Source organism: Melanotaenia boesemani, chromosome 19, assembly GCF_017639745.1.
Source record: "Melanotaenia boesemani isolate fMelBoe1 chromosome 19, fMelBoe1.pri, whole genome shotgun sequence".
NCBI classification, from domain to species: domain Eukaryota; kingdom Metazoa; phylum Chordata; class Actinopteri; order Atheriniformes; family Melanotaeniidae; genus Melanotaenia; species Melanotaenia boesemani.
This window is the reverse complement of record NC_055700.1, coordinates 1,935,030-1,962,629: the sequence shown is the minus strand read 5'-3', so window position 1 is coordinate 1,962,629 and position 27,600 is coordinate 1,935,030. Positions and strand designations below refer to the sequence as shown.

At 41.3% G+C, this 27,600-nt stretch overlaps 1 protein-coding gene across 1 annotated transcript; it reads right to left on the bottom strand.

Moving 5' to 3' along the window:
* Positions 1–11,509: 11,509 nt before the first annotated feature.
* On the bottom strand, positions 11,510–25,795 carry lhx5 (LIM homeobox 5). Its single transcript, XM_041969195.1, has 5 exons — positions 24,869–25,795; positions 22,889–23,112; positions 21,828–22,105; positions 19,367–19,532; positions 11,510–13,231 (listed from the first exon to the last, which is right to left on the bottom strand). Exons 1-5 carry the CDS (start codon positions 25,039–25,041, stop codon positions 12,882–12,884), a joined length of 1,191 nt encoding a protein of 396 aa, XP_041825129.1. The 5' UTR covers positions 25,042–25,795; the 3' UTR covers positions 11,510–12,881.
* Between the last annotated feature and the right edge of the window lie 1,805 nt (positions 25,796–27,600).

Here is a 27,600-nt window from a genome sequence, read left to right as displayed (position 1 = left end):
CGTGACCACAGGTGGAGGTTGGAATGTAGATCAACAAGTCAATCAAGAGCTTTGCGTTTTGGCTCAGCTCCTTCTTCACCATGACAGACCAATGCAGAGTCCACATGACTGCAGACGCCGCACCGATCCTCCTGTCAATCCTCCCGCTCCATCCTTCCCTCAGTCGTGAACAAGACCCCGAGATACTTGAACTTCTCCAGTTGGGGCAGGACCTCATTCCCAATCCGGACAAAGCACTCCACCCTTTCTGGCTGAGGACCATGGTCTCTGATTTGGAGGTGCTGATTCTCATCCCAGCCGCTTCACACTCAGATGCGAATCGCTCCAGTGAGAGCTGAAGATCACGGCCCAATAAAGAAAACTTAACTGCATCATCCTCAAAGAGTAGACTCTTTGTGGTTTCAAGCAGCTTCACTTGGCTTTTTTGTATTTCCCTCAGTTTCCTCTGTTGCTTCAAGAAGCTGTTGAAGATCCGCAGAAGGGAATGCCAAATCAGGACTTCCAGCCTCAACCAAGCCTTGCCTCGTTTGTCCACCTGCCTGCTCGCCCTGCCTGCCGCCTGACTCAATACTCACAGACAGAGATCATTTTTAGACTTACCCCTCCACCATCAGCCACCTCGGGATCCAAGAAAGCTTCTGATTCTGTCTGCAATATCAAGAGTTTCATAAGGCTTTCGTTAATCCTCTGTCCTCTCTCAGGAGGAGTAATCTGCACCTAGACCAAGCCTCCCACAGATCCCAAGTATTAATAAAGATTTTTCACTCTCACCTTATTTCCCTCTGTGTCTTTGCATTTGGGTCCACCTCCTACCTGACCGTGACACTAGAGGAGTCACAACGCTCAAACTCCTGCACCGTGGTAAGGTGGCTGCTCAGGAGGAAGAAAAGGAATTTCTTTAAGTAGTTCACAAAACCTATAATGTTGCACTAAGTACATCATCAACTACTTGCAAAAATACTATAAAGTGCTTTTACTGTTTACTTTTGGAGTAATTAATTGTCAAAATCCCTTAGGGATGGCTTTTGTTACTGTCCATAAGATAATCTGACAATGAATTACTCCAAAAGAATAAAGTAAACGCACTTCAGAGTATTTTTATAAGTAGTTGTCTATGTACGTAGTACAGCATTAAAGGTATTGTGGAATGATTATGGAAGAAATTAATATTATTACACTTCAAATTTATATGAAAATGCTTCTTTTAGCTATCTGTAAAAATTTTGACGATTAATTCCTCCAAGAATACTGAGAAGTACTTGATAGTATTTTTGCAATAAAGTGGTAACATACTTAGTACAAAAGTATAGGTTTAGGGGACAGCTTATGGAAGAAAGTCATTTTATTTGACCTCAAATTTAGACGAAAATGCTTGTTTTAGCTGTCTGTAAAGGACTTTGGCATTATATTACTGGAAAAGTACAGAGTAAAAGTATTTCCTATTATTTGTGTTAGTAGTATAGGAAGTACTTAGTGCAACAAAACAGGTTTCATGAACTACAGATAGAAGAAAGTGATTTTATTCCACTTTAAAATTAGACAATAATGCTTTTTTTGCTATTTATAAGGTATTTTGACATTGTGCATTTATGTATTTATTTATTTATATTAATGTCACTTTGAGAATTTGCATGTTATATTTATCTGTAATCGACTTCAAGACAAGACAGAGGAAGAGAAATGTTTTATTTTGAAATCCGAAAGTATTTATTGATGGTTCTTGCGTTTACCACAAAGCTGAGAGTAAATGCGCACTTGAAATACAGTGGCGGCTGGCTTGACTGCAGTAGCTGGTCGGCGACACTCTGACCGCATCTTATAAAGATCGCCACCAGTCATTTAAGTCTCAGATTATTTTCATGTCCGCAGATTTCTAGAATGAGGGAGAGCTTTCTGTTTATCATCCCTCACTTCATGAACCCAGTTTACCAGAAGTGTTTTCACACCATTAAACCAACCCGAGACGAAGGGGAAAAGATGAAGACCTGTCAGCTGGAACACCAGGCTACACGGTGGTGAGCTGGTTTGGAGTTTTGAACGTGAGCCTGGTGGTTTGTCTCAGTGATGCACTGGTGACCATGACAGCTGGGATCGCTCCCACTTCTCCACCTCCACCCTAAATAGAACAAAGCAGGTACAGAAGATGGATGGATAGACATCACTCCTCTGTTTAAAAGGGCTTACACTTCATTTGTTTACATCCTGTTTGAAATCCGTGTTATTAGTTTATTTTCTGGAAGCTGAGTGCTCGTGTAGAATTAGGTCATTAAGCCCTGCTGACCCGTTCTCACCTCCAGGATGTTAAACACTGTTGTTTGGTTAAAGCCCATCTCTGAATAATGCCCAAAGTGTGTGTCCTTTAGGGGTGTTGCCATGACACCCAGGCTCCAATAGTGTTAGATAATAAGAGGAAATGCAGCAAAGTCAGTGCATCTGGCTTAAGAAGAAGCCACAGGACCCATAAAGAGACAGTTTCCTTCATTTTTTGTGTTTGTACCAAAGAACAGCGCTGGTTGTTGTTCGCAGGGCCTTTAGTTTGGACCCGTTTTAAATGGCTCTCAGTTTCCTGAAGGAAGACATGCACTCAGAAAGGACATGCTATCTAAAACGATCTGTGCTCCAGGTGTTTGGGTGTCTGAAGTGGCAACAAAGGTGTGACCTCTAGTGGTGATGAGAGGAACTGCACATCACCTGCAAACATTGTTCATAAAGGAAACGTTCATGTTGTAAAAATAATTCCTTTTTAACCTAAACTCGTTTTCTAACCATAACTAAGTTAAACCTTTCACAAAGTGACTCACATCTGGAATAACGTGTTGTGATTACACGTAACCAAGGCAACCAGCAAAATGGCCAAACTAGGATCATTTACTGCAGCACCCTAATTTTTTCTTTTCTTTTCTCTTTTCTTTTCTTTTCTTTTCTTTTCTTTTTTCCTTTTCTTTTCTTTTCTCTTTTCTTTTCTTTTCTCTTTTCTTTTCTTTTCTTTTCTTTTTTCCTTTTCTTTTCTTTTCTCTTTTCTTTTCTTTTCATTTCTTTTCTTTTCTTTTCTTTTTTTCCTTTTCTTTTCTTTTCTCTTTTCTTTTCTTTTCTTTTCTTTTCTTTTCTTTTCTTTTCTTTTTTCCTTTTCTTTTCTTTTCTCTTTTCTTTTCTTTTCATTTCTTTTCTTTTCTTTTCTTTTCTCTTTTCTTTTCTTTTCTCTTTTCTTTTCTTTTCTTTTCTTTTCTTTTTTCCTTTTCTTTTCTTTTCTCTTTTCTTTTCTTTTCATTTCTTTTCATTTCTTTTCTTTTCTCTTTTCTTTTCTTTTCATTTCTTTTCATTTAATTTCTTTTCTTTGCTTTTCTTTGCTTTTCTTTGCTTTTCTTTGCTTTTCTTTTTTCTTTTCTTTTCTTTTCTTTTCTCTTTTCTTTTCTTTTCATTTCTTTTCATTTCTTTTCATTTCTTTTCTTTTCTCTTTTCTTTTCTTTTCATTTCTTTTCATTTAATTTCTTTTCTTTGCTTTTCTTTGCTTTTCTTTGCTTTTCTTTTTTCTTTTCTTTTCTTTTCTTTTCTTTTCTCTTTTCTTTTCTTTTCATTTCTTTTCATTTAATTTCTTTTCTTTTCTTTTTTCTTTTCTTTTCTCTTCTCTTTTCTTTTCTTTTCTTTTCTCTTTTCTTTTCTTTGCTTTTCTCTTTTCTCTTTTCTCTTTTCTCTTTTCTTTTTTCTTTTCTTTTCATTTCTTTTCATTTAATTTCTTTTCTTTGCTTTTCTTTGCTTTTCTTTGCTTTTCTTTTTTCTTTTCTTTTCTTTTCTTTTCTTTTCTCTTTTCTTTTCTTTTCATTTCTTTTCATTTAATTTCTTTTCTTTTCTTTTTTCTTTTCTTTTCTCTTCTCTTTTCTTTTCTTTTCTTTTCTTTTCTCTTTTCTTTTCTTTGCTTTTCTCTTTTCTCTTTTCTCTTTTCTCTTTTCTCTTTTCTCTTTTCTTTTTTCTTTTCTTTTCTTTTCTTTTCATTTCTTTGCTTTTCTTTTCTTTTCTTTTCTTTTCTTTTCTTTGCTTTTCTTTTCTTTTCTTTTCTTTTCTTTTCTTTTCTTTTCTTTGCTTTTCTTTTCTTTGCTTTTCCTTTGCTTTCCTTTGCTTTTCTTTTCTTTTCTTTTCTTTTCTTTTCTTTTCTTTTCTTTTCTCTTTTCTTTTTTCTTTTCTTTTCTTTTCTTTTCATTTCTTTTCTTTTCTTTTCTTTTCTTTTCTTTTCTTTTCTTTTCTTTGCTTTTCTTTTCTTTGCTTTTCCTTTGCTTTCCTTTGCTTTTCTTTTCTTTTCTTTTCTTTTCTTTTCTTTTCTCTTTTCTTTTTTCTTTTCTTTTCTTTTCTTTTCTTTTCTTTTCATTTCTTTTATTTTCTTTGCTTTTCTTTTCTTTTCTTTGCTTTCCTTTGCTTTTCTTTTCTTTGCTTTCCTTTGCTTTTCCTTGCTTTTCAAGGACATCTTTCCCGCTCGTGGTTTTACTTCGCTGACAGAAGTAATGAAACCAAAATGAAAATTTGCACTGTGCTCAGCGAATACCAAAGGGGGGAAAGAAAGCAAACTATGTCTAAAATTTATATGTTTGTTACAGAAAAGGGACATTTCTTTGGCTGAATTCTGTGAAACAGTGCAATCCTTGAGGACCACCAATGTTGTGTGTTAACAGTGTTTCTGTGACCTCTCTGCAGAAAGGAAAATATGATGTAATATATTTTGGTATTCAGAATGTGACCTGTGGTATTAGATGAACCAAATAATTAATCTTTTATAAGAAGAATTTAAAAAATAATGTCCCACAAAGGCTGCAGGTTTGCAGCATGAATATTTTAGATCAGAGTCAGAAGGAAACGGAGAAGAAATAATCTTGTAAGTTTGTCCTTAACAATTTAAACTCTGCAGATGAAGCTTTGGTTCTTTTCTGATGTGATATGGAGGTAATTGGGAGCCATAAATCAGAGGACTGACGGAGGTCTGAAGATTTCTCTGAAGAGGAAACAACAAGATAAACGAGCAGAAACAGAAAATGTCACACTTCCTTTTCCCAGTCTGCTCCACCAGTTTCATCTGAGACTTTCTGTTTGCTTTGTTTCTCCTCAAACACAGAGCGATGAAGAGGAGCATTTGTGTGTGTGGACACACATCTGAGAACCTTTCCAGGCTGTAAAGATTAACATTGGTTTAACCGAAATAACTTAAATTTATCACACTCAGATTTATCACGTCTATTTAACTTCTACAAACTCACGTCATTCCAGTTCATTAAACTTCCTCCTTCATGAAAACTTGTTTGTTTGTTAGATTTTAAACAAACAAACAAGTTCTTTAGGAAAAAATGCTCTACTCTCCTGTTCTGCCTGGCTTGTGTTTGAAGCTTTTAGCTAACACATCTAGGCTGTAAAATGTTCATGTTCACTCCTGGTCCCTCTTTTCTCACCACTGCAGACCCTCGTGGTTTTCCCCCACGGTGATGATTAGTCACGGTCCTCCTCCACGGTGAAGATCACGGACATCGATGAGTCGGCCTGCAGGTGGACGGCTGGCTGTGTGGCGAGATGTGAACAACCTGCTCAACATGAAGTAGCTTCTGTCTCGTTACGCAGCGACACACATTTACCTCACTGCATCCATCACAATGTCAACATACAGGTCCAATCACATGACGATGGAGACGCCTGACACTGCTGGCTGGCTTACAGGGGCTGGAGAAGCTGGAGAAGAAGATGCTCTGCAACCATAAAGCCTGTACTGACTTTTCTACTTAGCGCAAGCTTCAAATGAGCCGTTCACATCATTGTGGCTCTGCCTTTATCTTGTTTCTGTATTCATTTTAACTAAATCATTTCTTGACCTTGGAGCAATCATAGGAAATCATTTAGCTACAACAGAGATGGCTCTTCAGAAATACGCAGTAGTTTTTCTTTTTTTCCTTTAGGTCTCATTGCTTTGATTTGCTGAACTGATTTTTTTTTTAACTTAAGTTTTTATGTCTCTAATTACTGTTAAAATAAGTGTGTGTGCAGGTGCGGGTGCAATGGCGGCGAGGCTCCACTGGGTGGTGCTGTGGTTGTGTGGAGGAGGTTTCTTCTTTAGAAAGAAACTGGCTCATCTTCAGCTTTCAGCCACAAGTTTGACTGTTAAAATGCTGGAAATGAAGAAAAGTTCAAGTTACTGCTGAAAAGTTGTAGCAGATTTAATCTAATCATGTAAAATAGTGTTTTTTCTCAAATAAATAAATCTTCCATTAATTTATTTTTAATAGGGGCGAGATGATTTCCAGTCAGTGCAGTATATAATCTAACCGTGAAGCGAAGATCTGTCTTGATCCACACTGTGATTTTCTTAAGGAATAAATTAATAATATTCTAATTAATGAATAGAAACAGTTGTTTGAAATCATCCTACCACATTATGAACATGACGAATCACCTCATGAATATTAATGAGGTAAATATAATCCCTTCCCTCCGGTCTGTCTACATATTTGTGTGTGTCTGCACATACAAACTCATTATTCAGCTGTCAGAATTGAATTTCTGGACTTTTATGACTTGTATGGGGCCATTTCTGTTTTGCATTTATAAAAAATAAAAAACAGCCCAAAATTTAAATTCCAAACATGCAAACGGATGCAGAAGTTTGGTGTTGATGCCCCACTGCAGCGTCCCTCTCACAGCCTTCTGTTCAGGACAGAAATGACTTGATATGTCCTAAAGTTGTCCTCCTGGGTGCATAAACACTTGGCCTGACAGCCTGGCTATGCATGGCTTGCCTCCCCTCTATTTATTTTATAGTGTGCATGTATCACTTTATGGCACCCATCTATCTGGTGAACCTTGAAAATGCTGCAGAGACTGGGAATAAATCTGAGGGCGACGCTCTGACAGTCCCTGATCTGCCTGTCCGTGTTGCCTGAAATCTCTCTCAGTGATCGTAACTTTGCTCTCTCACACTCTGACACATTCCTTGCCGAAGCAGAGGAAGTGTGAGTGTGTGTGTGTGTGTGTGTGTGTGTGTGTGTGTGTGTGTGTGTGTGTGTGTGTGTGTGTGTGTGTGTGTGTGTGTGTGTGTGTGTGAGTGTGTGTGTGTGTGTGTGTGTGTGTGTGTGTGTGTGTGTGTGTATGCTATCGGATAAAGCAGCTATGCTCTAATGTCACCTGTCAAGATGCAGCTGACAAAGAAATATCCAGAAATATGGCAGCGAGAGGCGACTCGGGTTGGAGTTTTGTCCCAGAACCAGCCACTGTGATCAGTGTGTGATCACATGAAGTTTGGCATGCACACATGTTTGTGTGTGTAAAAGAGTATGTGAGTGTAATTAATGATGTGTTCCTCCTCTTCATAGGGTAATAGGATTTCCCCACCCCAGGCGATAGAGGCAGAGGGAAGGAGGGGTGGGGAGGTCGGCTCTGCACATATGTATGTGAGAGAAAGGGAGATGGTGTTTGCTGCAGAGTCAGTGAATGGGAGCCCCATGAAGTGATGCCAAAAGAGGGTGTGTGTGTGTGTTTGTGTGTATGTGTGTGTGATAGGGGGGAGGGGGAACAAGCGAGTGATTTATAACAGCTTCTCAGGTCTCTCCTCTCTCTCCCACAGCAGCACCACAAACACATCCATTACCAAAGCACTGATGTTAATGGGATTGTTGTGTTTGTGTGTGTGTGTGTGTGTGTGAGAGTGTGTGTGTGTGTGTGTGTGTGTGTGCACAGAAGAAAGGCTACACAAGTGTGAGCGTGCACCTTTGTGTGTGTGAGTGATAACCAGATGCTACTGGGTGAAAAAAAGGTGAAGGTTAGCAGGGATGTTTGGTGGAGGGTTACTGGAGTCCGTGTGCATGCCTGTGTGAGTGTGTCGGTGTGTGTGTGCACAAGGTGGATTTGTTTGGGACTTTTATAGAGTAGGCTAATTCCAGTACATTGGCAGTTTTTCCGTGTGTTTCTATGTGAGTGTTTCTTGCTCTGCTGGAGATATGCAGCCGAGGAGATGGAGTGATAAAAAGCAGAATAGAGGAAAATACTCTGGAGAGTAAACAGAGGGAGCCAAGAAGAAATAAATAAAGAGAATGCAGAGCTCCTTGGTAATGGACTGGAGGCTGCTGAGAAACACACTCACATCTGTGTGTGAATGTATATGTATTTATATGTGTATGTAAACACTGGCACACACATCGTGTCCGTCTGTCTCCTCTCACATTACCCTTTACATTAAAACCAGTCAGGAGGAAAATTACTGCAGACCTGGGCCACCGTCTGCCCACCTGACCCCACAGAGAGAGGTGTGTGTGTGTGTGGGGCAGAGGAAGGGATAAAGAGGAGGATAAGGGGATGGGGGGTGGTGGAAGGAAGGAGGGTGGAGGGGGTCATGAGACCTAAAGAAGGACGAGGCTGCCTGAGGCACTGATCTGAAGTCAGTTTAAAGCTGCAAGATTTTGATCAACCAGTAAATAAAGCTGAAGGGATAAAGACGGAGAGCTGGGTTAGTTTCAGTAATAAATTATATAAATTTATCACGTGCATATTAACATGACAGCATCACACAGTTGGTGCAGGTTTGTCGGCTGCATCCATGATGAGAATCTCCCGTTCCACCACATCCCAAAGCTGCTCTACTGGACTGAGATCTGGTGGCTGTGGAGGCCGTTGGAGTCCAGTGAACTCATCGTCATGTTCTAGAAAGCAGGTGGAGATGATCTGAGCTTTGTGACATGGTGCATTATCCTGCTGGAAGTAGCATCAGAAGATGCTCCACTGTGGTCATAAAGGGATGGACATGGTCAGCAACAATACTCAGGTAGGCTGTGCTGGTTAAACCAGGCCACGTTGGTACTAAGGGGCCCAAAGTGGACCAATGAAATCTCCCCCCACCATTACACCAGCAGCAGCCTGTGCTGGTTAAACCAGGCCACGTTGGTACTAAGGGGCCCAAAGTGGACCAAGAAAATCTCCCCCCATCATTACACCAGCAGCAGCCTGAAGCGTTGATCCAAGGCAGGATGGATCCATGTTTTCATGATGTTTCCAGCAGATTCTGAGCCGAGCATCTGAATGTGGAGCTGAAATGGAGACTCATCAGACCAGCAACGTTTCTCCATCTTCTATTGTCCAGTGTTGGTGAGTGTGTGTGAATTGTAGCCTCAGTTTCCTGTTCTTAGCTGGCAGGAGACACCCGGTGTGTCTTCTGCTGCTGTAGTCCATCTGCTTCCAGGCTGGACGTGTTGTGTGTTCAGAGATGATGTTCTGCAGATCTTGGTAGGAACCAGTGCTGATCTGACTTCCTGTTGTCTTTCTATCATCTCCACCCAGTCTGCCCATTCTCCTCTGACCTCTGACATCAACAACTGGATGTTTTCTCTTCTTCAGACCATCTCTGGAAATCCTGGAGATGGTTGTGTGAAAATCCCAGTAAATACTCAGACCAACAACCATGCCACGTTCAAGTCACTTAAATCCTCTTTCTTCCTCGTTCTGATGCTCAGTTTGAACTTAAGCAAGTCGTCTACGTGACTACATGCTGTCGTGTGATTGGCTGGTTGGATATTTGTATTAACAGTAGCTGAACAGGTGGAAGGTGATAAAGTTGAAGGTGAGGGTATTTCGTGCTAACAAGGTCTTCAGATGATTAATGAGAACAAAAGAAAGAAAAACAGTTTTCAGTTTTTGGCCTTCTTGAGTAATTTCTGGTGTTTGGTTCTGGATGTGTTAATTTAAATTTAATTTTAGTTGGAGTTTAAAGAGGAAAGGATTGTGACCCTGACTACAAACAGCTTTTTGGAACATGTAAGCACAAAAGACCATGGAAATCAAATTGGTTCATTTTTTTTATCATGCTGTGAAAAGTACAAGAAAATAACAGAAATAACTTTAAAATAAAGTGAAAACTGAATTTGAAGGATTTCAACAGCAGCTGTAAAGAGAATCTTTACAAGGAAGCTGGAAACAAAGCTCTGAATATTCCTCCACATAAAACATGTTCCACAAAGCAGAACTTTGCAGCTGCAGGAATCAGATGTTGTAGTACACCATCACATCAAACGTAAAAGCCTGCAGATGCTGAGGATTTTAACACCAAACACCCTCTGAGTCTGTGTTGCTCTTACGCTGTCGGACATTTTCATGTTTTATTTGTTGAGAAACAAATAAAACAAAATCTGAAGGTTTTCCGTGTTTTTGTTTTGTCAAGACTTGATTATTGTAAGATCTGAACTCGGGTCGGTCCCGTCTGTCTCAGCTGTGAGCTGGCCTGACGGAGACCATATCACACCTCCTCACTCATTTCAGAATTGATTTTAAGATTTTATTGTTTGTTTTGAAGTCTTGGAGCGAGTTAACTCCCTCCAATCTCTCCACACTCCCTCTAAATCCCAGAGACCTGCACATCAGTCCCTTCTTGCTGTTCTGAGGTCCAGCTTGAAGCAAAGAGAGGAGCGTCGTCAGCTGTGGAATAACCTCGCTCTCCGCGTTAAGACCTCCCATCCAGGTGACACCTTTGAAACCCGACCAAAGAGCCTTTTTTATTCCCTTGCTGTTGGCCTTGTTCTTATTGTCTTTTATTTATGCTGCTTTTAACTTTTATTTGCATTTGGGTTTACAACTTGTGCAGAACTTTGATCAACACTCCTTTTTTTAAACTTGACAGACTTTTCATTGGCTGACTGTTAAAGCTGGGTTTTGGGGAAAAAAAGGGTTTGGATAAATGTCTCCTGAAAAGTTTGAATCTGTTGCTCGGGCTGGATTTTCATCGTTGGGAGGAGATGAGGAGCAGAAACGGAGCTGAGGGCGGAGTAAATATTCCCCCGGAACCACGACTGTGTGAATTAATGCTGCTTCACATCTGCAGCCAGATGTTTGTTCATTTTCTGAACCGATTCAAAGTTTGTGGGTTTTCATTTAGAAATAAACATTAAGTCCTCCAACAAAAACACCTGGTTCCACGTTTTTACAGAAAACTCACATTTGCATATTTTCTAAACAAGTTTAAGGAAATTTTTCTGTAATTTATTCAAAACAAAGGACTTAAAAAAAAAAACTTCAGTGTTTTCATCCAAGAGAAAAAGTGGAACAACTGGCAATCAAAATATTGAATTTATCTTTATTCTACTCTACTGGAAAAATGATGTACAAAGAACTTTTAATTAATGAGTGAATCCATAAAAACTGATTTAATCCATTTAAAAAAGGCAGAACTGGCGTTACAGCCCATTAACCTTTAATAAAATGTGCTTAATTTTAGAGTTTTTCCCACCATTTATGTGTTGGGATAAATTTAAACTGCTTCCCATCATGTCAGGTAGATTGTTTTATCATAATCCATCATATCACAGGAGCTCGTGTTTCTTTTTAAAAGCTAAAATAGGAAAGTAAATGTCAGACTGATGATGTTTGAGTTTTCCGTGCCCTGCAAAGCTGCACGACGCTGCAGAAAAACAAGGCTCCATTAAATCTGATTAAAGTGATTTTTGATGATTTGTTTTTCACAAACAGTCCAGAGTCTGAAGCTGAAGAAGAAAACCACATCTTCTAGTTGTAAGAGAGGTTTTATTACCAGCGCTATTTACATAGAAATTATACAGCCTTGCCCCCTTTTCTATTTTTCACATCCACACGCACGCACACGCATGAGCAAGCACACACACATGCACACACATTTGTATCCAGGAATATCCGGGTACATTAGAGATAAGACACATTCTTCCTAGATCTTTTACAACGTCCAAAGGAAACAAACAATATTTCAAGTAGAGCTGACTTGTGGTGGAGACAGTGTGAGGAGACGGCGCTGAAAGACCAAAAGGCTGAAACTGGGAATTAAAAGATGCAAACTCTTTAATTTCTTTCCACAAAGGCTGACTTTTGACCCTGAACTGTTTGCAAAAAGAGAAGAAAAAGTGAATTTGTCCTCTGACGCTGAGCGCAGCTCGGCCACTAGATGGCGGCGCGCGCCTCAGAGCCGACGGTGGTCATGTCACAGATGTTGTCTGCCCCCTCTTTTGTTTTGTGTCTTTAGAGGAAGGAGACCTCAGCTGCTGAAGGACGTTCTCCATTATGGGTTCAATGTTCTTTTGAAAATCATTTCCATTAAAACATGTTTTTTTAAAGGGACAGTAACAAAAGGAAGGTCAGGTGAAGCAGCGAGCGGAGCAGAACTATCAGGGCCGCCTCCATGGGCGTGAGCTGCGCACGTGCGCGTGTGTGGGAGGATACAAGTGTCGTTTTAATTGTGTTCGTGTTTTGAATGATGGTATAGACATCCTTCTTTCAAGCTATGATCAAGAACACTTTTGTGCATTAAAAGGTGTGTGTGTGTGTGTGTGTGTGTGTGGGTGTGTGTGTGTGTGTGTGTGTGTGTGTGTGTTGAGCAGCAGCCTTTTCATTTGATGTGTGTTTAAATTTTTTAAGGTGTACTGTCGGCATGGCAACAGATGTGTTTGTAAATGAAAATTAAAGCATGTGTAAATGGAAATTTAGCAACAACAAGCAACAAAGTGAGAACTAATGTTGCTCTGAAGCAACGTTTTTTAAGAATGTGGTGAGAAATAAAGAAAAACTAGACGTGTCCCCTTTGGCTTTAAACACTACGGTGTTCCAGAAGAAACCTGCCTTAACAGCAAGGGGAAGGTGAGAAGCATTTTTGCTGGATGGAGTTTTATTTTTTTAATAATTGGAGTCCTGTTATCCAGGAAGGGATCTGCTTTGGAGCGGCTACTTCATCCTGCAGACCATCCCGTCCTCCATCTGTTTTCATCTGTTTGTCCATGATTTGAAAAAGTTTTCTGTAGAAATTCAACCTGGACTTTCTGCTCCTGCTTTTTTCCCTTGGTTTGTTTTGTTTTCATCTCCTGAATGAAGTGGGCTGGCATCCTGCCCAGGAATGGTCCCTGTGGTGTGTCCTTTTACCAGGCGGTGGTTTCCCCCATCTCCTGGCCTTGGTGGGACATTGGAGCGCTGTAACTGGAGTTACTGGCCAAGGAGAAAGGAGGACTGGGTCCGCCTCCATATGCCTCCCCTGGGACGGGCTGGAGGGAGCTCGGTAAGCCCGGCTCGGGACTCGGGCTTTCCGCGTGAGAGATCATGTCCGTGAACCTTTGGTCGTCTGATGGGTGGTGACCTGATCCCTCCATGGCTCCGGGCCCAGAACCCAGAATGTAAGGGGACTCAGCAGGAGACTGAGCCTGTGAGGACGGAGGGCCGTGGGGGAAGAAGTCGTAGTTACTTCCTGGTCCATAATAGTCACCTTGGTATTCTGTGGAGGGACAGGAGAAACACAAGGTTAACCTTTTCCTCAGCTTTCCCCGGAGCAGTGTGTCTAGTTTTACACACAGTTCCTCCCCATCTAAGTGGTGAAATTGATCATGCCCAATTTCCAACCAACTGGTCTCCAACAGCCTCATTTGAGTGTATAAACAACTCCACACCTCTCCACCTCAGTTCTCTCGCCTCTTACTCAGTGCATCCATCTCCCCCTCTCATTCAGCTCGCAGCCAGGCGTGCACCGCCATGGATTCCCCTGCTCAAACTTTTGGATTTGGATGAGAAATTCCAAAATGGGATTCCAGCCTCCCCTGCAGCCCTGCCAGTTCCTCCGTCACGTCTGATGCAGCTTCCAGCACCGTCCCTCGCCTCTACCTCACTGGGCTCTGCCAGCTTCCTAAACAGTCCACTCCAGTCAATTTTCAGCCTCAGATCCTGCTGAGGCACCAGAGGATTCAACAATGACTCGTCTCATTTTATTTTTCCCTTTAACTAACAACGTCTTCTTTATCGTCATAATCTGAGAGCATGCAGATCATCTATAATATCACCAAAGATTAACACCAAATATTCCTTTCAACCCCCTCATGGCGTCACCAGCAGCTTCACCACTTTCATGGTTTACATCATGCACGTCTTAAAGAAAGCGGTGGTACAGAGCGTTTCCCTCCACACTGTCGTCATCTTTACAGCGATGCCAATGCTGCAGCATCACCAGATGAGACATGCTGCTGAAACACTGCTTATACTCTTCACTGCCTGGCCAATAAGAAGTCACCACCAAAAAAGTAAAATGAAAAGGTTGCACTCTGTTATTTGGTTGGACCTTCTTTAGCTCTGAATTCAGCAGCTTCTCTGTGGCATCGTCTCAGTAAGCTTCTACAATGTCACAAGAGTTGCTTCCATCCAGAGTTGCATCAATTTTCTCCAAGATCTGGTGTTGATGATGGACAGTCAGACCACTGCTCAAAGCCTTCTCCGGCACATCCCAAAGATTCTCCGTGGGGTTCAGGTCTGGACTCTGGGTTGGTCAATCAGTGTGTGGAAATTATGTCTCTTGTTCCCTGAACCACTCTTTCATAATCTGAGCCCCTTGAATCCTGGCACTGTGCCGTCAGGGAAGATAGAATAACCCGTTCATTCAGTGTATCCAGGTAGTCAGCTGACCTCATTCTTTGGACACATAATGTTGCTGAACCTAGAGCCGAACCTAGACCTGAACCTGGACCTGACCAGCTGCAGCAACTTCAGATCATAGACTGCCCCCACAGGCTTGTACAGCAGCACTAGGCATGATGGCTGCATCCCTTCATCCTCCTCTCTTCTTGCCCTGATGCTCCATCACTCTGGAACAGGTCAAATCTGGACTCATCAGACCACATGACCCTCTTCCATGGCTCCAGAGTCCAGTCTTTATGTTCCCTAGCAACCTGAAGCCTTTTTCTCTGGTTAGCCTCACTGGTTAATGGTTTTCTTCTGGCTCCACAGCTGTTCAGTCCCTTGAGTTCCTTCAAATTGTTCATGTGGAAATGTTCTAACTTTCACTATTAAACATGGTCCTGAGTTCTACTGCTGTTTTTCTTCCATCTGGTTCCACCAAACTTTTAAGTGATCATTGATCACCATCATTCAGGATATTTTTCTGACCACATTTCTTCCTGGAAGACGATGATTCCCCATCATCCTTCCAGCTTTTAATAATGTGTTGGACAGTTCTGAACCCAGTTCTAGTTTCTGCTTCTCCTTAGATGTTTTCTCTGCTTGATGCCGATGATCTGACCCTTCTTAAACAGATCAACATCATTTCTATGACCACGGATTTGTCTTTCCACATGCTTATTTAAGAAATGAGAAGCTGCTCAATGCATCAGCTGGAGTTAAATAACTTGTTGCAGCTGAAAGACGATCATCTATGCAGGAATCATCCAACAGGAGGCTCCCACCGGTTAGCTTAGTTATATCCAGGTTGGGACTTTTTTCTAGCCAGGCAGTGTTTGTGACAAAACCATACAAAGACTCTGGTGAAGGCACATATATGCTCACAAATACTCTGTGTTTATACTGTCACTAAATCAAATCTGTTATAAAAAAGACGAATGTTAAACCTCTCACATTCATAATAAAAAGTCTGAAAATACAAATATTGCAGCATCTTCATGTTTAAACTTTCCTCTTCGGTATTTCTGTAAACTTTGATTTATGGCTGAAAACTTCCCGACATCCAGCTCTCTTTTGGCATTCCCTTCAACAGGCTGGAGGAAAGGCTGACACGTTAATAACAGAATCCACTCAGAAATTAGTTGCTTTCAAAGAAAAAAATACCCAAAAACACAGTTGGATTAGCACCTTTTTGTAGCCAACGTTCAACACTGACTGGCATGTTTATGCCTCTGAGAGGCTTCATGGTGTTTTTCAACCTGACAGCTGAAGTCTTCAGGTTGAACGTCTGCATGTTTCTGCAGGGGGAGTTTGTTTCTGCTGCTCAGAGTGCTGGAAGTTGTCAACAGGAACTCCACATGTGCTGTCTGGGTAATTAATGAGCCTTTTCATTTTTAGGCTGAATGAAACCTACAGGACGTCCCGTGGATTCAGAGTAACAGAGAATCTGTTGCTGCTGGAATTTAACTTTTAAATAGAGATTGTTTTAGACAGTGTTGATCTCAAAAGCTCTCCTCCCCCGAAAAGAAAACCCCAAAAGTGATCTGCTAAATGAGCAAACCAAGCAAGGAATCCAGATCATAACAAAGTGATTAACACCTGAGCTTCCGAGAGAAACGAAAACCCAGTAATTAACACCATCCTCACATGTCTGATAAACGTGATGCTACACCACAGAGGCAGCTAGCTTAGCGCAACAGCTCTACCTACAGGTAAGAAAATCCACAATTAGACCATTAAAGCTCTTTTTAGGCTAGCAGACGAACACAGGAGACTCCAGGCCAAAAACATCATCAGCACGGTTTTATGTGTCATTTTTCAGTCAACATAAACAGATGAAACATGTTGATTACTGAGCAGTATTAGAGCAGGAAGGGAGCCAGGCTGTCCGTTTCTGTTTCCAGCCACCAAGATTTGTTTAACTATAGAAATCTGATCAATGATCAACACTTATTTTCTACTTCTTAACCTGAAATCTGTTCTTCTGATTCACAGGCGTCGATCTCCATAACCAAGAGGAGATGAAGTGTTCTGTTGGCTTGGAAGAAAATCCAATTAAAACCCAGATGACCCAACATACATTTGTGGCCCAGTGAGAATCTGAGTACACATGCACGCATGTCAGGCAATGCATGCACCAACATTCAATGATCTGTCTGCAGGAACCTTTCTGAGCATGAAACTGACCACATCCGTGAGGCCGATGGTGAAAACCTGTGCAGTTTCTGAAGGGTGCATGTGTGAAGTTAATTTACGGGTTTAAACTGCTTGAATTGTGTGTGTGGATTTGAACACATTGCAAGTTATAAAATGGTTTACATGTTTGTAAAGAATGCAATAGACAGTGTCTGTTTTCCCTCCATACGTCTGACATCAGGAGCACCGGCAGCTTCACCAAGCCGCTCATCAGTGGACAACCTGACACACCATGAAGTCCACCAGTCACTTTCTACCATGAGCTGCTTTCAACCAATCAGAAGAACAGAGAAAACTATGGGTCTGTTCAGACTGGGGCTTTGAATGTCAACAATGACCTCTTTTATCACACCGACTGGTCCAGATCAACGTCCACGCTGCCCTGCCAGATTCCTTTTCACATGTCTGACTTCCCAACAATGACGACACTTCACAAGACAGCTCCAAGTAAGTCCTGAATCTTGCATTGATCTTAATTTCTTGAATTTTCTAACACTACTGAAAGTAATCTGAAGCCAACGTCTAAAACAGTCACATCACAGAGGCACCACTGATACATCCGAAGGTATGTCTCCAGACTTATATTGACCTACAGGTGAAACTTGGGCTGTTTAGGTTTAATGTTCATTTTGAACCTGTTTACCTGACCCTGTGCAAAACCTTTAAGTTTCACTACCAAACTGTTAAAAATGGCACATTTTCTTTACTCTCTTCCCTCCACGGCTTCACCTTGAAGTTAATTTCACCAACACATCAGTTGTTTCTGTACCATCATGCCTACTTTCCCCTCACTTCTACTCAGCTGTGAATGAGAAGCAGTCGGGAGGTAAAAGTACATGTTTAGGTCTACATGTCACAAAAATACATTGCTGGACTGGTAAATGCATTTTTATACGAATGCCTTGTCTGCTGCAGCACTTCAGATGGGAGGGGAAATGCTCCTGTTGCAGGTTTTCTGGTGAGACTGGGCTGAAAATGCTCACTTTGGATCCATTAACAATTACAAAACCCACAAAACCCTTTGATTGAAGCCATTCTGTTTGAGCGGCACCTTCAGCTGAGATCAATGGCAGACTTCGTCCCAGAGCTCCAGATGTTGCAGGAGCATTTCCACCATATGTTCCTGTCTCTGCCATCCAGTCTGAATGGAGAGAACTGGCAACTAACAGGTTAGATATCAGGAAATCTGCTGCCTAATTACAACCTCTGCACACATTTTCTACTGCACAATTTATCAGGGGAAACAATACGAGGCGGCACGACTTTTCCAAACATGCTAATTATTTGATGCCAGACTCAGCCCAGGCTAGTTTGGCCGACCTTGAGAATAAACAAGAAGCTCGTCTCGTGGTGTGTTTATATGTGTGTGTGAGAGGGAGATGAGGGCGGGTGTTGAAGGGAGCGTTAGCCCTGCACACTATAATTACACTCACACATGCAGACACATCGTACCACACACAGACTTTCCTTCCCGAGCAGCGGCGGAGGGATGCAGCAAGCTCGGATAAAGGCGAGAAGGGAGGGAGACCAGAGACAGCAAAGGATGGAGGTTTTGTCCTCTGTTTTCTCCTCCCACTCTCTTCCTCGCAGCCTTGACGGCTCCAGTTTATTGTATCCTCAATGCCAGGGCCCCTCAGCTGAGACCACCACGCTCACAAGCTGCTGATTTATTCCTGCAGTCCAGCATCTCTATGTCCACCTTTGTCTCAAAATAACCCTACCTTCACGCTGGACACTAATGTTTTGTAAAGTTTCATTTCTCAGATGTTGATTTAAATGGGCTGATTGGCGTTTCTGTGTTCACGTGGTTAGAGGCAGAAAACTGTATGTAAGCTTTGCAATTTAACATTTCAATGTCTTTGCAAAGGAAAAAGATAATAAAATACTTTTTCCTTTGAAAAGCAAATCCAGCAGAACTTTAACTTGAACCAAGTATCTAACAGGAAAAGTTTCTGTCTTCACGTGAACCCTCAAATCTGAATTCTGATATTTGAGGGAAAAACTTGCGGAATCTGTGACAGCTGAGCAATCAGCTGATCAATATTCTGCATTATTAACATTATCTCATTAAATAAGGACATCACCACAGAATTCTCTGTGTGGTTTCACCACATTAAAACAAGCCAGAAAATATAGTTTTAGCTACTATACCCTGCTCCACGCACCACCGTATGTTTAATGACAACGTCCTCATCTTTTTCTTTAATATTTGTTGTATTTTGAGAAGAAATGAACCACTGGGGGTAACATGATGTAACATGTACTGCTTCATGAATAGTATTCAAGGGAAACATGAAATTTGACTGAATGAACGAGTGCGACCTGCAGCCGTTGGTGGAAATGAGGCTTTAAACACACTTAAAGGTTTTCATTCAGACTACAAGAAAAAACTAATAAATGAAAATAGTATTTTATGACTCTGCATACACAGCACACTAACCCAACAATAGCTTCTCTTTTTTCCTGAGGTTACAGTCACAAGAAAAAAAACATCTTCCATCTATTATTTCCATAGCTGCAGCACGAATAAAATAACCTTTATGCGACGGCTTTTAGCCTCATCTTGTTCCCTCCAAAGAACGTCCTTAACGCTGGGAATGATATGTTCAAAACTTAAGCTTTGTCCTTGAACAGGAAGTAGTTTTCAGGGAAAACAGAAACAACTGTCCTGATCTAGGAGCAGCGGGTCTATTTAGCACAAAAGACCTCAACTCATCAGCACAATGTGATATCTGAGGTGAGAGGGAGATATGTTGTAGAAAAACGTCCTTACCTCCGTAGTAACCGTAAGCCCCGGGTCCTAAGATGTCTGCATCCTCCAGCCTGCCTCCCAGAGGCCTCATCCTCCTCGGGCCCCTGAAGAAGGCGTGGCGCCGCGCTCCCAGAGCACTCAGCTGCTTCATTCGCCGCTCTTTGGATCTTCTGTTCTGAAACCAGACCTGCAGCAGACAGCAGCTTTCAGACTCGGATCACGTTCACTACGACGTTCGGCTGCAGAAAACTGACTCTGCTCATTGTTTGAGTCCGTTTGGCTCACCTGTCTCATTCATGCTCTTTTACAGAGTTTATGCTAAAAACTGTGATTCACATCAGCCTTGAAACGATGACAGCAAGTCAAGTTTTGATCTTTTAAAAGGCTCTTTTTAAAAAAACTGATGAGAATGACTGATTCTCCATCACAATTTACACATGAAACGCCCCGACCACCTCACGGTTTTAGATGCAAATAAGCAGAAACATTTAAAAAATAACTTAGTCTGATAACTTTTTCTAGCATAAGTCATTAGGATGATCAGATTAATATTTCCACACTAATGGTACCACCTCCAGTCAGTTTGTGTCGTAGGAAGACAGTTTAGAGTCTTCAGAAGAAGAGCAGAAATGCAGACCTGACAGAATAATAAGATAAGACACGTTTCAGTCATGAAGGCTTTTCCTGCCACACAATTAAACTGAGGAGCAGAGAAACACAACGGAGCACCCGAACGCACCCTAATGCACCTCGCTGCACGTTAAAATAAACGATTGAAGCCGTAAATCAGAATATGATTAAATAAACTTTCTTTGAAGAGGAACAAAGGCGGGTTTCACATTTGTGAAACTACACACCATATGGAGGAATGTCTTTGCATTATAAGCACATAACACATTGTGTTTTGCCTTTGCATCACTGCTGCATAATGATGTGTGTTCACACCATGCTAGGCTACACCAGAGGCAGAATCCCACTGTGCTGCAGATTAACAAAAACACACACACACAAAATACACCCAAAACCACTTAGGCTCTGCTCTCTGTGCTCCAGCGGCAAAGGCAACACCTGCTTATGGAGAACAATCGTCTAACTGTAGGGTACATTTTTATGGAAATGCTCTCGCTTCCCATGAGAGAGCGTTGCTTAGGGATTACATCCACATGCTGGAGAAGCAGCGTGGCTCACAGGGCTCCCCGCGTTGAGAGCGCTGGTATTTAACACACACTGAACGAGGAGGAAGATGACGAAATAGAGCCTCCATTTTGGCTCCAAGCAAAACTCAAGGAGGTGGAGGGATGGACTGACTGACTGACTTATTGACTGTCTTGCTGACCGACTGAATGATTGAGCTCACACACACATGAAATTGCCTGCGGTGTGTGATCCAGACGAGGCCGTGGAGATGCAGTGGAAACAGGCTGGAAGTGAGTAAGAGCGGAGAGGTGGGAAAGGGGAGGGTGGTATGTAAATCTGTGAAATCAGCGATAATTACAGTGAGTGCACAAAAAGCCACATCACAGTTGGCAGAGATGGTGCTAATCATCCTGACACAGTCTGCACCCAGACACCCAGCTCATATGTGTGTGTGTTTGAGGATAAAAAGAGACAGAAAGCAGTGTGTGTGCTTTTGTTATGTTGCACATGTTTGTGTCTGGGATTTTTTTCTTACCAATGGCAAAAAACAACCTTTCTCTATTTTCACGGCTCTGCAATGTGCATCATTTCCTTAATAAACTGCAGCTTTTTAGTAAACAAGATTTTTATTGGCATCAATGCATCACTAAAGTGGAATATCTTTAAGTTACAGAATAAATAAATGCATTAAAGCTGCAGGAAAAAAGAAAATGTGCATTAATTAAAACTATCTGTTATATTTGTACCTATTTATACAATCTGTTTTAATTCTTTAGCACGGATTTTGTGCACATTTTTACACTCACACACACACACACACACACACACACACACACACACACACACACATATATATATGTATGTATGTATGTTTGTATGTATGTATATATATATATATATATATATATATATATATATATATATATATATATATATATATGTATATATAAAAGACATTTTTTTCCTAAAATCATATATATTTATATATATATGATTTTAGGAGAAAAATGTCTTTATATAAGATGAAAGAAGCCATTTAAATGCAAACAGGCTTTCACTGCTTCCATGATTTTATCATTATTAGCTAAGTCCAGAATATTTCGACCTAAAAGAAACATTTCGCTCGTGCAGTGCGTCTGTGGGTTCGGATCTATCCTTGTTAATGGTCCACATCATGTTTTGACATTTCTCTGACAGATAATGAGGCTTTCAATTAAATGCCCGGCGCGTTTCAGTAAAATTAAAAGGTAATTTCACTGATTTATAATCCGTCATTTGTCTCTAATTTGTCTTTGTCTCGTGGATCCTCCTCCATCTGCGTACTAAGCTTTAAAAAAAATCATACCTGGATGACCCGCATGTTGAGTCCGGTTTCCTGGGCCAGCTGTTCTCGGATGTGCCGGGTCGGTTTCGGCGTGGCTACAAACGCCGCCTTTAACGTTTCCAGCTGCTTGGCCTTGATGGTGGTCCGGGGGCCCCGCCTTTTGGCCCCCGAGTTCTGCTCCTCATTCTCAATATTGTTCGTTTCCTTATCAGAAGACGTTGAATTGTCCGTCTCCTTTATGTCGTCCTGTGTCGGGTCCTGCAGATCCGGCGATAAACTCCTGTCCGTGCACGACGACACTGGGGACCGGGAAGGAAAACAAACAGGAGGGAAGGTCACGATCCGGGGCGGAGGGGGGGAGGAAGGGGTGCTGCTTTAATTAGGCCTGGAGATGCAGCGCCACTCATTACACCTCAGAAACATGAGAATTAAAAATATTTAGATCCAAAAAAAAAAAAAAAAAGATCTGGGAGAGATTTTTCTTCTTATTATAAAATATTTATTCTGTTTAAAAACAACTATATTTATTTTTGGCCATTTACACGTTTTATAATAAAATAATCTAAAATAGCTCCATCTAAAAGTTTAAACTGGAGCATCGCTTTTGTTATTAAATACGGAAATAAACCAATAAATTATTATAAATGCAGGTGTGTGTGAATATTAAATGTAAATTGCGCGTCTATAAGACACCTTCAGTACAATGTCTGTGCGTGTGCGCGTCCTCCTGAGCGTATTTCTTTTTAAGCATGACCAGACAAACACACCCATCCATCCCCTGTGGACTCTGACGTCCAACAACAGAAAGCTATTGTTCTGTGGAGGTAAATATTGGAAGAGTTCAGCTCAGCAGCTTGTTTGGAGATGCTCTCCGCGGACAGGAACGCCCACCTCCTCAAAACACCTCCATCTTTATCTTTATTTTACAACGCAAAAGGCAGACTATTAATTATTAGATACGCATTTTAATAATAATAATTATTATTATATAAATCTAAAAGTATGATCACAAATAATAAAATGTTTTGCTTTATTTAACAACAAGAAACACACACATCCAGGCCTGTTGCCTTTTCGCTCACCTGAGTTCAGGTTGACCTCTTTAATGGCTCCAGAGCTCAAATAATCTTCTTTGCACACAAACTTGTTTTCGTCTATCACATAGAGTTCCTCTCCCGTGGACAGCTGCTTGTTACACACCATGCAGGTGAAGCAGTTCAGGTGGAAAACCTTGCTGCGAGCCTTGCGGACCAGGTCGCTTGGAGAGATTCCCTGCAGACAGCCCGCGCATTTTGTGCCAAACCGCCTGGATAAAAGACAAAAAGGAAAGTCAGATTTTCTTCTTCTACTCCAGCAAAGACGAGATCACAAATCTCAAACTCTGTTTTTAACAAAATCCTTCATTTAATTTAAATAATTATTTCAGCTTTTATATTCAGTTTCCATTTTTTTTATGTTGTATTTTACAGCCTGCCCCTTTAATCAGAGGCTTTTAATGAAGGCTAAATGTTTTGGTAAAATAAAACCTTAAAAGGTCGAAAATAAAATATAAATAGACTTAAAAAAAAAAAAAAAAAAAAAAAAAAAAAAAAATGTTTGAACAAAGTAAAATATTAGTTTAAATAAAGTGATGTCTCACTTCTTTATTTTCCTGACTGGGAGGATTAATATAAACGGGTGGGAGCGTTGAAATAAAAAGAAAGAAAGAAAGAAAGAAAGAAAGAAAGAAAGAAAGAAAGAAAGAAAGAAAGAAAGAAAGAAAGAAAGAAAGAGAAAGAAAAGAATAAATCCTAATTTTGATGGCGGCGCTGTGACAATAACCCCACGCAAAACGCATTAGTGACAATCAACACATTGTAGCTGAGGAGATATTATGGGATTAAGCAGAGCAGGGGCATCTTAGCGTGGAAATCTTCTCTTAATCCATATTCACCCGCTTAAATACTGGAAAGACTCATCAGTTTGATACACAAATAGCCCAAATAAATTTAGCAGTAGTCTCCTCCTGCATGTCTGACAGGATGATGCGGTGATAAATAAAGAGGAGGAAGAGGAGGAAGAGGAGCTGCAAGCTTCTTTTTGTAATTCGCGTTGAAAGAAGTGACATTTGATTGGAGTTTTCAGGTGTTTGTAGATGCAAAGAGCGGCAGCAGATGCGTGAGGCTCACACTGGGCCTCCTCTACCTGGATTCTCCGCCTGTCGGGGGTGCTTAAGCCTTTGGGTGAGAGCAAGCCTCTGTTTTGTGGAGCATTGTTTTCCCTCTAATGTAGGCTTGTCTCTCGGTATCGCTCCACTGTCCGCTTTTCACATGCAGGGACCAGCCTCCCCCCAGAGAAAGGGCGCAACTCTACTTACACAACAAATGGACACATTAGGGTGATTACTGTTTCGCCCCGCTAATGGCTTCCCATTTAAATCCGCGGCTTGATGGGGACCTGCGGTAATATGACGGCCAAGGCCGCGCGAGGCCAATAACAGCCCGTCCCAACAAAGGCTGGCCTGTCTTACATGTCATTAGACAATTTGGGAGAATATGACACACAAACACAGATGAAAGTGATGCTAAGAGAGAGAAAAAAGGCTTCACTTATCACCCAATTACCTGGAACACTTTTTAGGAATTGTGAAGCTGTTAATGGCCTGATGGATGTTTGGAAAATGTTGACTGGAGCTGGAAAGGCATTCTAAAAATAGATTTATTGTAAATATTAGAAATAATTTTTTTAAAATATATTTGCTTTATTAAAAGGCCAGTCAGTCCACATGGTAATTATATAAAAATATATTTATAAAAATACAGGGATGAAGTAAAGATATGGGTTTTAAATATAATACGGATTTTAAAGAGATGATTAATTATATTTATATATTTGTTCTGCGTTTTTTTCCAAGTCAGAATTGTCAGATTGTGTTTGGACCTGTGACCGGACTCCTTTTTGTTTATTTGTATACATCCATATTTACCACACAGACACGTTCCTCTGAAATTGTTCCCCTTTTTTGCTCTAAAGAGAGAAATCAGAGCAAATTTGGGAAGAACCATCAGTCCTCATTCGGTTACCTGAAAAAGTCCATTTTGCAATAGAGCTTTCCGTCCCGGGAGAAGCACTTCTCGGTCAGGTTGCAGTTACAGTCGCAGCACTGGACGCACTTGGCGTGCCAGGCTCGGTCCAGCACGTTGAGGAGGAAGCGGTCCAGGATGGGCCGCTCGCACCCGGCGCAAAGGACCATCATACTGCCGGCCTGCAGGACGCCGAGTGCCGACCTTCCCACACGGACTGCGCTGCTCGGACTGGGGCAACCCGGGTCTACGCGGAACAACGTCTTGGCTCCGGGTGGTGTGCTGTCCGGCGGAAACTGGAGGACCCCCCTCGACAATCCCGGGAAGTGTTTTTAGTCCTGGTTCTGCTGGACGCTGTCCTGCTTGTCACAATCCACAACCCAGAGCAGAGGAGAGACTTCAGCTGCGCCTGGTGGATAAACCAGCCATCTTTCCTCTCAAACTCACAGTTAAACCATCATCTTTCAGACGGTTTTTGGGGAAAATAGTTCCTCTCTGGCTGCTGTTTTGTTTTGGCTCCTGTAATTTCCTCCGGGCTCACCTCACGTTGCTACTTTCACATCACTGTGTCTCCGTTATCACGAGGTTTTGCCAGCGCGGAGCGCATTCTGAGCTCAGATTGGATGATGTCCTTGTTAATTCCCGTGCCAGATGAGCCAATCAGAGCGCAGTTGTTATGGTTACACGTTCATAGCTGTAGCCTCCGAGCAGGACCTGAAGCACAGAAATACCTGGGCCGTGGATACGGGCTGTTTCCACAGACGCTCACTGGGGTTTCAGGTTGGGTCACGGAGACCCCGCCGGTTTTATGGGGGGAGGACGGATCATCTGCAGGTCGGACTGAAACACTCAGACTCACTCTGCAAAAAACGTAAAGGACCGGAAGTATAAAAGTCCAGTAAAATAAATCAGGTCGCTGAAAGAGCAGAGCGCTGCTCTGACTCTGAAACCAGTCTGAATAAAAGTGTTGGAGAAGCTGAAGGGATGAAAAGCTCACCGCGGCCTGGTGACAGAGCGCGCGTGCATCACCGTGCCTGTGCTGGGCCAGGAGGAGGAGGAGGGGCCGCGGGCCTTTTCTCATGCACAAAGCTATTTACAGGGAAATGCGATGGATTATCTGCAGCTCATCAGCAGGGAGAGCCTTTAACGGAGGGGCCTCCAATCCAAGAGAATTTCAATATTTACCAACAGCCTCGTTTTGTTAGTTGCAGTTAAGCAAACATGCAACGTGCTAATTCGTGTTAGTGGACCAGCGAGACTGCTTTAAGCTTTTCCACCTCCCTGTTAATGGGGATTCATTTGAATGACATTAGGTGTGAATTTTGACGCATTTAGGCGATTTAGGCCTTTCAAGACAATATTTGGAGAAGAAGTAACAACGAGCTTTTACTTCTGTCTGTCAGGAGGATTATCTTTGATTTTTTTAAATTATATTATATTATATTATATTATATTATATTATATTATATTATATTATATTATATTATATTATATTATATTATATTATATTGGATTTATCCTGCAGGTGGCTTCAGTTTAATTTAGAAATAAGGCCAAATGATTTTCTCTAATTAACCCAATCTCCAAACACAGCAACCTTTAGAAAGACATGGACAGAAGACAACATGGAAAAAAAAACAAAACAAAACAAACAAACAAAAAAAAACAAAAACATGTGAGTCAAATGCATCAGCCTGTCTGAATGTAGCTGCATTGCATTGTGCAGTGGGAGAAAAAGGCCTGGTTGCCTGCTTTGTTCTGCTCTGCTGTGCACACCAAGCATCACCTTCAAGCAGGGACCTCACCTGTGGAGAAGAATGGAGGAGCTGTCCCTGGTGCTGAACACGGCAAGCACCAAGGACAGCATCAGGCTTTCTTCTCTCCTCTGACAAACACATTCAGTTTATTCTCTGTTCTGCAACAACAATAAATTTAGGTTGTGTCTGTTGAAGTCATCGTCATCATCTTGTTGATTATTAGCTAATAATAAAACACATATTTATAATTTATTTCACATAAACCTAAAAGGCAATCCTGCGTTGTTTACATTAAAACATTGCAATAACACATCCAGAATTATCAGAATATGAGGAATTCCACAGTGAGACGTGCTACTTAGGCCCTGAAATTAATTATATGTTTCACCATGAAGCTCGATGGTCTGAGATCCTGCTTTTTCATCCCAGACAAATACACTGGAGCAAATAAAGATGAAAAGAGGACTCATAACAGAATCCAAAGCAAGAATTCAAACATTTTGATGAAGCATTTATTTGCTCATGAGTTTGTTTTTGAGGGATGGGGTCTTTGCATTTGTTTGTAAGTGCAAACAGCCTATCCCTTTGAATTCTCAAGGACTAACACATGAAGTGGTTTGAGGATTGCTTCTTTTTTATCAGGTCTGTATGAAAGGTCTGCAGCACATGTGGCTTTCTTTTTTTTTAAATGAATGATGCAGAGTAAATAAAAGCAGAAATCTAAACAGCACAAGTAATATCAGCTGAAGCTGAACATACTCTTACAGAACATTCAGACCGGCAGAAATAGGAGGGGATATATGAAATAATTTAGTTTTTTAATGTTTATTTTATCACAAGTAAACACTTTCTGCAGCTGAGGTTCGTTAATCTGTGTTTATTCAGTGAGCTGAAATCAAGCTTAAAAGAGTAAAAGGAAGCTTTAGATGAGTAAAGAAAGGTTTGTAGATGAATGTGGGACGTGAAAGAGGAAAA

Excerpts from the sequence above, each read along its gene's own strand:
- lhx5 (XM_041969195.1), bottom strand. The coding sequence starts at position 25,041 with ATGATGGTCCTTTGCGCCGGGTGCGAGCGGCCCATCCTGGACCGCTTC. Across the intron at positions 22,106-22,888 it reads AGAGGTCAACCTGAACTCAG|TGTCGTCGTGCACGGACAGG; the intron begins GTGAGCGAAAAG and ends CCCGGTCCCCAG. Across the intron at positions 19,533-21,827 it reads TCAACATGCGGGTCATCCAG|GTCTGGTTTCAGAACAGAAG; the intron begins GTATGATTTTTT and ends TGTCTGCTGCAG.